General features: G+C 41.2%; 1 protein-coding gene across 2 annotated transcripts in view; it reads left to right on the forward strand.

Moving 5' to 3' along the window:
- LOC125485029 overlaps nucleotides 1-9568 on the forward strand; it is a 31279-nt gene extending 21711 nt beyond the window's left edge. Inside the window, exons 6-7 of one of the 2 annotated variants that reach the window (XM_048605908.1) lie at nucleotides 2039-2131; nucleotides 9333-9568. In XM_048605908.1, the coding sequence (XP_048461865.1) occupies nucleotides 2039-2131; nucleotides 9333-9336 (97 nt within the window). In that variant the 3' untranslated portion in view covers nucleotides 9337-9568. Of the gene's footprint in view, nucleotides 1-2038; nucleotides 2132-8002; nucleotides 8288-9332 lie in introns of those variants that run through there. The other variant, XM_048605907.1, reaches the window with a different exon arrangement.
- The last annotated feature ends 1746 nt before the right edge of the window (nucleotides 9569-11314 follow it).

An 11314-nucleotide genomic window follows, 5' to 3' on the forward strand; every position in this document is an offset into this window, starting at 1 on the left:
GGGGGGGGGGCTTGAGGTGGGAGGAGGGCTAGGTGGGAGGCAGGACAGGTTAGGGAGGCGGGGACAAGCTAGGCTGATTTTGGCATATGGTAGTGGGAGAGGAGATTTTGAAGCTTGTGAAGTCCACATTGATACCATTGGGCTGCAGGGTTCCCAAGCGGAATATGAGGTGCTGTTCCTGCAACCTTCGGGTGGCATCGTTGTGGCACTGCAGGTGGCCCAGGATGGACATGTCGTCTGAGGAATGGGAGGGGAAGTTGAAATGGTTCGCGACTGGGAGGTGCAGTTGTTTAGTGTGAACCGAGCATAGGTATTCCGCAAAGCGGAAAGTCCTCACATACACCCCACCAACCTCCGGATCCAACACATCATCCTCTGACACTTCCGCCAACTGCAATCCGATCCCACCACTAAAGACATTTTTTTCCCTCCCCACCCTTATCTGCTTTCCAGAGGGACCACTCTCCCTGGGACTCCCTTGTCCGCTCCACACTCCCCTCCAGCCCCACGACACCAGGCACTTTTCCTTGCAACCGCAGGAAGTGTTACACCTGCCCCTATACCTCCCCCCTCACTCCCATCCCAGGCCCCAAGAAGACTTTCCAAATCAAGCAGATGTTCACCTGCACATCTGCTAATGTGGTATACTGTATCCGCTGTTCCCTCTACATCGGGGAAACCAAGCGGAGGCTTGGGGACCGCTTTGCGGAACACCTACGCTCGGTTCGCACTAAACAACTGCACCTCCCAGTCGCGAACCATTTCAACTCCCCCTCCCATTCCTCAGACGACATGTCCATCCTGGGCCTCCTGCAGTGCCACAACGATGCCACCCGAAGGTTGCAGGAACAGCACCTCATATTCCGCTTGGGAACCCTGCAGCCCAATGGTATCAATGTGGACTTCACAAGCTTCAAAATCTCCTCTCCCCCTACCATATCCCAAAATCAGCCTAGCTTGTCCCCGCCTCCCTAACCTGTCCTGCCTCCCACCTATCCCCTCCTCCCACCATCTCCTACCTACTAGCCTCATCCCGCCCCCTTGACCTGTCTTTCCTCCCTGGACTGACCTATCCCCTCCCTAACTCCCCACCTACACTCACCTTTACTGGCTCCATCCCTGCCTCTTTGACCTGTCTGTCTCCTCTCCACCTATCTTCTCCTCTATCCATCTTCTATCCGCCTCCCCCTCTCTCCCTATTTATTTCAAAACCCCCTTCCCCTTTTCTGAAGAAGGGTCTAGGCCCGAAACGTCAGCCTTTCTGCTCCTATGATGCTGCTTGGCCTGCTGTGTTCATCCGGCTCTACACCTTGTTATCTATGATTTAGTTGGTTGACCTGGGTACTTTTGTTTTTTAATTGATATTTCTTCTCTGTACTTAACCAAATTGTTATGGTTATAAAAGTTTTATTTGAGCAAATCAAAAATATAATGGATTGCATGTTGGAGATGGTAAGAACTGCTGATGCTGGAGTCAGAGATCACCATGTGGAGCTGGAGGAACACAGTAGGCCAGGCAGCATCAGAGGAGAAGGAAAGTTGACGTTTCAGGTCGGGACCCTTCTTCAGAAATGAGCCCCCCATTTCTGAAGAAGGGTCCCGGCCTGAAACGTATGCTTTCCTGCTCCTCTGATGCTGCCTGGCCTATTTTTGATTGAATATTTATGCTTTAACAAATCTAATTTGCATGACTTTGAATTGCATTGATTGCAGTACATTTTAAGAAGTCCAAATTCTCCTTGGACCTGTATTTTTAATTTTTTTTTCTCTATTCAACCTTCTTAATTCATGCAACATTAACAAACTGCAACACTTAATAAGATAGGGTATGGTATCTTCTGTTTGATTGTAACAATAAGTAAGCATACTCATAAATGCACTAATGTACTTATTAGAATTTGAGGAATATTTGTTCATAAACCACCATTTTGTATGCTGTTGTGGCATTCATATTTTTCTAAACTAGTACAAGAAAATTCATTCAATACTGCCTTTAACATTTCAAATTGGTGACATTTGCATAATCATTTCTCTTGAGGAACAAAAGATTTTCTGCATCACACAAACAGGGAAGATCCTATTCTGATAGACAATTCAACGTTCCACCTGGAGCTAAAGGAAAAGGGCAAAGGTAATATGGTATTCTTCATTAAGAAACAAAGTAGTTTGTTTTGGATAGGTCTGAATCTTCTTCAGGTTGCAAAATATATTACTGCATTATATATCCTCGTTTAAAATATCCTCATTCAGCCAAGAACTGAAAAAATTATACTATATTTTAACTGATTTTTGGATGGGATTGTTTTCATGCACTCATGCTGACAGAAAGTGGAAAAACATTTGAAACCAAAAAAAGGAAATGCTGGAAAGATACTGGCCGAAAAATTTAGAATGCATCCTTCGGCATGGTCCCAGCCAAAAAATAAATAGTCATTTCTCATCTCGGCAATCCCCTCCAGAAGGTCTGTTCACATTTGAACGACATGTTTGTGAACCACATGATGATTTTGGACATTGTTGTCTCCCCAGACTTCTCGCTTTATTTTCTTGATCATGACAATACCATTCATTACCTACGGTGTCACACTTCACGGGATTGTCCCCTATTTTTACCATTTGTCTAGCATCCTCTAACTTTTCTTTTCCCTCATATTTCCAGGGCAAGTGTGAATCCTATCTTCTCTTTGCTTTTGGCCACCAGGGTGAGAAGGAATGGGATTGCAACTGGGCTGTGAGATGCTTGCCTGGACATGTTGAAGACACCTTCCCTTTCCCTACTCCCACAACTTAATCCCACTCCCACGTTTCTCTCTCTCTTCTCATTCAAAATTCCTTTGTTAACTTCTATACCTCTACAAGTTGTCAGTTTATTCAATTGTTCCCTCGTCTCCATCTTTCATGTCTCCATTTCATAGGGGTAATCATCATAGAATCCCTACAGTGTGGAAATAGGCCCTTCGGCCCAACAAGTCCACACTGACCCTCAGAGCATCCCACCCAGACCCATCCCCATCCCCCCACACCCCCCCCAATCTACACATCCCTGAACACTATGGGCATGGCCGATCTACCTAGCCTGCACATCTTTGGACTGTGGAAGGAAACCCACACAGACACAGGGAGAATGTGTAAACTCCACACAGACAGTCACCCAAGGGCGGAATCGAACCCGGGTTCCTGGCATTGTGAGGCAGCAATGCTAACCACTGAGCTACTTACTCACCCCAATCCTGATAGTTTTATTTGCGTGATATTGCCCCTACCTTTGCTTTCTCAGATCTAAGGAGCAGAGCTTTGAGTACATCTGTCATTTCAATTTGTTTAGCCATCCATCAACAGAACTAGGCTACATCAATTTCATTTGGAACTATACCAAAACTACCTACTACTTTAGGATTATCCTCGTGAGCAAAGATAATCTTTTTTTTAAATACTTTAATCCTTAAGCTTTTGATTGGTATGGGTATGGAAGAAAATGGATGAAATGTGTGCAATTGGAATTGAAGTGCTGATCAGCTTTGATTTGATTGGTGGAACAGGTTTCTGAGACTATTTCTGGCTGTAAGTTTAGCAGTGTCTGTAAACCACTCTTTCCTTTCCCAACACCTTCACTTCCAACAACACAAGTCAAAACAGTATGGACTTTGGCATCATTAAAATTGGGACCATGCCATTCAGCTGTTTCTGCTGCTCTTCCCCCTTGCCTCAAACCCAATCTCTTTCTAGTTTCTGTCCCATTTCCTCTAATGCCATTCAATACGATCACGGCTGATCCCACCTCAGCCTCCACTCCACTTTCCTGCCCCCTCCCCATAACGCTTCAACCTGTTACTAATTGAAAATCTGTCTATCTCCTCCTCAGATTTACTCACTGTCCCAGCATCCACCACATCCTGGAGTGTTGAATTCCACAGATTCATCTCTCTTTGAGAGAAGTAACTTCTCATCTTAATTTTAAATCTGCTACTCCTTATTCTAAAACTATGACCTCTCATACTAGATTGCCCCACAGGACAAAATATCTTCAATTTATCTACTTTGTCAATCCCCTTCAGCGTCATATATACCTTAATTAGACTTGTGTTTTGTAATTATGATGGAGGTTTTGTGCCTTCTGAAGGCAAAGTTGAGGATTCATGCCTTCTAGAGGCAAATGGAAGCTTCCTGTTTTCTTGCTAATAAAATAAACAATTTTCTGCCTTTCATGACTAAATAAGCAATTTCTATTCTTTTCCATAACTTCTGTAAACAGTGCTTTGTGCTGCAGCCTTAATAACCATAACCAGTACCATAATTTACATCATGAATCTTTCATTTTTAGCACCAATTCAAAAGTCTTTCAAGTGTTTTCTTTTGTTAGACTTGTCTGCTTTAATTTTTTAAGTTGTCCATTCTGTAGATTTAATTCTGCTTTGAGACATTCATGTCACTGCAACCTTGCTATGAGTTACTTCTGTGTACTACTACTTACTGTGGCCATGTCTCATGTTATCTTAGCAATGCTCATTGTGAACTGAAAGTCACCTTTGTTTTACTTCTGACATCCTTGGCCTGTATTTTGCTTGTTGTTTTGAAGTTCTTCTCTTTGTCTAACATGGATTTTTAACTTCATTCATGCATTTCTGATACCTTTGCTTCTGAGCCAAATTCTAACCAGGAATGCACATACAGATTCTCGCTGTAAACGGATGGTCTTTGAGCTGTTTCTAACTCCAACTGCTTTTCTGTGCTTCTCAAGATCTGAAAGAAAAGCATTAGCTCTGGGAGTGCTGTTTCTTCCTTGTTGATCCTTCCTTGAATTTCTGCTGATTGCTTGTTTGTTCAAGTACTTGCAGCTACAGACTCTCAGTATTCTTAAGAAAAAGTGAAGTCTTTAAAGCTGTAAACTCATGTTGTCTCCTGGAAATTTCTTCTGGATCTAATGATTTTTTTTCTCTCACCAATTTCCTTGTATTAAGCAACAATGCTCACTGCTGATCTCTGATATCTTTGTCAGAAGAAGGATACTACTACCAATCGTCTTTCCTTGACTGGGTCCAGGGGCCTGTTTGATTTTCAGTGGCAGAGGATCAACCGCGTTTGAATCTGAACAATAGCAGGCTGTTTCACACAAACATATAGTTTATTGCATGATAACAATTATGCACGTTACATGTGCAAGGTAAACCTCCTGTAGAAGTCTCTAGTGTCACAGATGCCAATCTCTAGCCAATTTGATTCACTCCACAGGATATCAAGAAATAGCTTGAGGTACTGGAAATTGAAAAGGCCATGGGCCCTGACAACATTCTGACAATAGTACTGAGGATGTGTCCTCCAGAACTTGAGTGGACAAAATAAGGCAGATGGAGTATAACGTGGTAAAGTTAGGTTGTCCATTTTGACAGGAAGTAGAGAAAAGTACAGAATTGCTTAAGTGGGGAGAGATCCCTGAAGGCTGTGGTGACCTAGTACATGATTCACAAAAAGTTAGCATGCAGATCCAGCAAGGAGTTAGGAAGGCGAATAGAATGTTGGGTTTTATTCCAAAGAGGATGGATATAAAAGTGGGGAAGTCTTGCTACATCCGTACATGATATTCATTGGACTGTATCTAAATAAACTTAATTAAGAAGGCAGTTAAGTGAAGGGGTTGTCTATGTGCACATGTTGAGCAGCTTGGGCTTTTGGTCATTGGAGTTTAGAAGAAACATACAAGATTCTGAATGGAAGTAAGACACCGAACTGCAGATGCTGGAAATCAGAAACAGTAACAAATTGCTGGAAAAAACTCAGCAGGTCTGGCAATATCTGTGGTGACTAAGCAGAATTAACAATTTGGGTCTAGTGACCCTTCTTCAGAATGGGATTCTGAGGGCGTTTAATAGGATGGATGCTGAGAAGATTCCTCCTTTTGTGGGGGGAGTCAAGAAGCAGGTAGCACAGCTTCACAATAAAGGTCTCCCATTTAAGATGGTGATCTTAAATTCCTGTTGACAGTATGAAACAATTCTCTTATGTCAACAGAGGTAACATCAATAGATTGATTTACCTGTTTTGCTTTGCCCATGATTTGAGGAAGCTCAATGAAATCCACTGTTATTGTCACTGTGCTACTTTTACAGACTGTTAATCTTCGAAGTTGTTGCATCTGGACCATGTACTTCTATCTTTGTATGCTGTAATGTCTTTGAAAAGACAAGCTTAAAATTAACCCAATGTCCATTAATGTAAACAAACTCTGTGAAAGTTAGATTAGTTAAATCATTAGTTTTAGTAATGGTAATTTCTCTCCAGAATGTGTCTCATATCTTTTTGGCCGATATCCTACCATTACAATGTGCTAACGCAGGTGCTCTAAAGGTATTAACCTCTTTATAATAATAGTTTGTTCCTCTTTGCTATTATGCACTACTTCTGCACATATTCTGGGTGTGATCTACAGTTTTATAGATGTAGCATTCTTTTGTCATGTTTGGGCAATGCGTGCAGCTTTGTTGTTCTGCAGTGCTGACACTGACTCGTGATATGTGGCTGTTCTCTGTGTTGGCTTTTCAAGTGCCATTTTGGATTGTCTGCACCTTTATAAAGTGAATGGTTTCTGTTGCTCTCCTGTGGACGATTCGTTATTCTTCTAAGAGAATCTGTTTTAAATCTTACTGGTCTCTCCTTCCAGAATGATTTGAATAGATTTTTACAAAGTTAATTCTTCTTTGGATTGTAAGAAATTTGACAAGACTCATCAGTAATTCCAAGAACAATTCTGCCTGTTATGAATTCTGATTTCAAAGGTCCATAGTCATAGTTTTTCAGCAATCTGTAGAGGTCATTAATGAAATCATCTACGGATTTCCATGGAATTGAACTGAACTGGTTTAAATCCCAAGTGTCTGGATCATCTAAAAATCTTAAAGTTGTTTGAACCTTCTTCAGATATATTCCTTTTCCAAGTCTTTTAATTTTTGCCTTTTATAGATGTAAAACAAAGGCTGCGGATTTTTGCTTCTGCTGTCCAGATTGTAAATTATTTTTCTGGCCCTTGATCTTATCCCTTGCAGATGACCCTCATGGGACATATTTACAATGGTAGTATTACTTGTTTTGGGAGGTGGGAATTTTTTTCTTCCCTTTCCTCCCCTGTCTTGTCTTTGCACTGTCTGTTTACTGAAAGGAAAAGGTTTGGGGGGGAATTGTTTATGGTAATGGATCTGAAAGATTTCACGTTAAGTTGCATTGGGATCCATCTGTTCTTATGATGTCCCATAGTCTCTGGATGGACAAACAAATAGTCACACACACAAGTTCTCTATGATGGCAAGTGTGACACTTCTGTCCCCTGATACCTGTAATTATCAGAAGGGATGATAGGTGTCATACCTTAGCAACAAAACATTAGTGGTTGTTAACCAGAAGACACAGCACGCTGGTAATACTGGTACTTAAGAATATGATGAAATCCCTTGCGTTTTTGAATATTTCTATTAAATCACTTCTCATAGCTTCTGTAATCTATCCAAGTAAATGAAGTCCCCCATCCCTGCAGTGATTCTTGTGAATCTTTTTCACATCCTCTGTAGTGATTCCATATCTTGCCTACAGTGTTGTGCTAAGAATTGCATGCAATATTTTAGTTGAGTTTGAATCAACATTGTGTATAAACCTCCACAAATTATCCATTTCAGATCTTGGGTAATGCTGACACTGGCTTTAGTGAGTATTGACAATAGCCATGGCCTCTTAGGCTGAGCCTTGGAGTTGGAGCAGCCAATTTACATTTGTCTAAGTTACAATTACAGGGCTCTGAAAATGAAATTCCAAAAAGAGGTAGAATTTTCCAAATGATTTCAATTTTGGTTTCAAAGATTAGTTTACTAAGCCGGCGTGGGATAAGTATGTTGTTACTTTGCATGATTGTGTATGAAAACTGTCAGCACGAGTAAAAATGGTTGGGAGAAACCCAAAGTGTTAAATGGTTAATTTAATCCATTAGAGTTTAAAATTAGTTTTAAATCTTTCGACTTAGGCCTCAGAAACTGAAGAAAAAGAAACATAATTTTGACAACGAAAATAAACATGACTATTTTGAAACTCGAAAGCAATTCTTCCACCTTCATCTGGAAAATCTAATATCTCGAGGCCCTTTTTACCAAGCTGCACTGGAATCTGCATTGATAACTTACATGGGAATGACTAAGGGCTCTCTGACAGCAATTAAAGAACTGACTCGTTACTATTGTCATTAAAAAGGTCACTGTTCAATACTAGAGAGACATTTGTTTTCATTTATCTGGTAGAATTAAGTTTAATTTGGGAGGTGTTACGTATATCTATATTTGTGCTGCATATTTTACTGCTTTCATTATCATATATCATTTAACACATTTTCATAAATTATTTTAAATCCAAAATTTTTGAAGTAATTCTCCAGAGAACTGATTAACAAAAATTCACACAGTGAAAGTTTTACTGGTCAAATTGTCTTCAGATTTAGTCATTTTCATTTGAAAATTGATTTAGTTTATCCAATCAATTAAATTTTTTCTCAAATGTGTGAAAATATTAATTTGTCAGCAAACATTTGCCTATTTTCTGGATTTTACTTTTACAACTAGAATGAGCTTTAGTGTTTTTGTAAGAACTTAATTTTCGATTTGCCTTTTTCCTTGTGGCCATTAATCACTTCATTTGCTGGTGTTTGGAGAGGGGCTTGACTGTTATCACAGAGCCTTTGGTCACTCTGCTTAATGGTGCTGTAACAGATTTGTACTTTGAAAAAAAATGACTTTTGCATTTATTAGCTGCTGAACCATTGATTATATCTTAAAAGGGCTAAAAGCCCAACTTGAAACTGCAGCTTCTAAGATGGCTGAATATTTGCATTACTGTACAGGATAAATTCCAATGTCATTAAGTAGAACCAACCAGTCTAGAAACCCCAGCAGAGACAACTACCTGGAAGGAGCATGAGCAGGATCATCTTCTGACCCAGTCATAGAACATCAGATCACCTGGGTGGTGACTATGCATTAAATGTCATCACCTCAGGCAATGAATTCTGGCTGGGATCTTTCTCAGCCATAATTGAATCAAGTGTGAAACAATTCACCTGGAATACAATAGCCACAACCATATCTGGCTCACTAATCAGCTGGAGAGAGAGAATCATGTGACAAGCCAGTTAACCTTTTGTGTTAAGAAACTGTTCTACTTCTACTAAAATGTTCTACTAAAATGAAATGGCCAGACCCCTGTTCCCACCATTTTGCAAATTCTAATACTGTCTGTTGTTTGATTTCCATGTTCTGTTGGCAGAGATTTTAACAATTTTACTGAGATTTTATCATTGCCTCCAGATAACAGATAAATCATCTATTCACAACTTGAAATCACATCAAAGCCAAAATCGGAAGGAAGGCCAAGCTCAGTCTGGATCCACCTAAGTCGTCAATCCACAAGAACTGTATAAAGTTACTGAGCTTTAAAATATCACTTTATCTTTCCTCCCATTCTGTAACTTATTGGTGTTGTGTATATGACATGTGGAAATTAATTTACTTGGGTCGGGTTACTTAAACAACTTTTCAAACAACTCATGGAATCCTGTGTGTCTTTTGCAGTCACAGTACGTAAACAGTCAAACACTCCACAGGCATTACCTTTTACAAAACTTGTTGTAGTCAATTGAGTAGAAAAGGAGAGGTGTGGATCATTCCCCTTTCAATTTTTTAGAATTTGTAAATGTCAATTTTTTTAAGTAATGGTTCTCCTTTGATTTTTTTCTTTTCTCTCCAAATCCAAACTTTTCTCATTGCTTTGTGTATTTGGTTTGACATTTGATTTACCGACTCATTTCTTAGTCCTTAATCCCTCAGGTTAAGGAGATGTACGAATGAATTTTCCCAAAATTTGGTGAAGTATCCATTTCGAGAAGGTTCATGGAGAGTTTCTCTCTGTGAGCTGTAGTGAGTTATCTTGTACAATTTTACATTTCACATCTTAAGTATGTATCACACTTTCATGGCACTTCCCTTGTACTACCTTGCCTCAGTAATGGCATATGTGCTCACTACTGCCAGAACCTCCTGCTATTCCAACCACCAGGGCCATACAGTTTTAAAGCCCAGCTGTGCACTAGTTCAAATCGTGCAGGCTAGGATTTGAACTTCACAGTTCCAGTGTGTAAAGAATTCAACAGGAGATGGTTGCTAGAGAACATTGGCACTCCACTTTGCTGACAAGGACCTGGAGGGCCTGGTGGATGAGATGGTGCAGGCGAGGGCCATTCTGTTTCTTAAGGAGCACCCAGAGGAAACCGTAGCATCTGTCCCTGTCAGCCTGGTCTGAAGATGCCACTGGGGTTGGTGCAGAGTCCACGGTGTGGAGGAACAGCCAGCAGTGCAGGGATGAGGGTAAGTGCCACCATTTCATTCTGCTACCTCACCGATACTAAATCTTGCCCTGCACCCACCACCCACCAAGGCCTACCACATTTTCACTGTTGCATGCAGCATCTCCCCTCTGGCTCTCAGACCCCAGCCCCACTGACCCTGCAGGGCCTATCTGATTCCTATTCACTGTGGACACCTACCTTCATCCACCTGCAGAACCATTAACAGCTGTGCCAGTTAGTTGCATCATATCTAGTGCCTGCCCATTCTGGATGAAAGCTGTCCACAATAGACAGGGAAAAGAGGGATAGTCATGCATCTCCTCACCCCCATGAGGAGAGAACCATGTACGAGCAGGACAGGACCATGACTGCTCATATGGTGATCCATGTCTCAGCAACCATGAAAGGTTCATTGTCAAGGTTTGCACTACTCTCCCATTATTATAATTTGCATTATTTCTTGTACAATCTTTCAATCCTATTGTGCAAATTCTTGTCTCTCCAGTCTTCTGCAGGCATGGGCAGCACTAACACAGCCTTCACCTTGAGGACAGTTTCACCTCTGGGCATCAGCTCCTCCCCTACCTCTCAGAAAGAAGACAGGACCCCTCCGAGGAAATACTGGCAAGGCTTGCACCCTTCAACAGGTCAAATACTGAGCCTTCAGTGGGTGTTGTAGCTCTAGTCAGAAGCACGTTCTGGTGAGTACATCACTGCCAGTCTCTGCAGCTAGCTGAGAAAGAAACACCTCAGATCATTGGCACTTGGAAGACTGCTGGAGACTGGGCACCTGCTCAGCCCCAGGCAGGAGTGGGATCCTATGCTGCCAGCCATTAAGAACTTCATTCAAAATGCATTAGTTGCCACAGGAGCAGCAGTTAAGTTTGTCGGAAGTACTTGGAAAACAGGAGGACTAAATCGATGCTATCTGTCCCATGCTGGATC

Source organism: Rhincodon typus, chromosome 15, assembly GCF_021869965.1.
Source record: "Rhincodon typus isolate 14 chromosome 15, sRhiTyp1.1, whole genome shotgun sequence".
NCBI lineage: Eukaryota > Metazoa > Chordata > Chondrichthyes > Orectolobiformes > Rhincodontidae > Rhincodon > Rhincodon typus.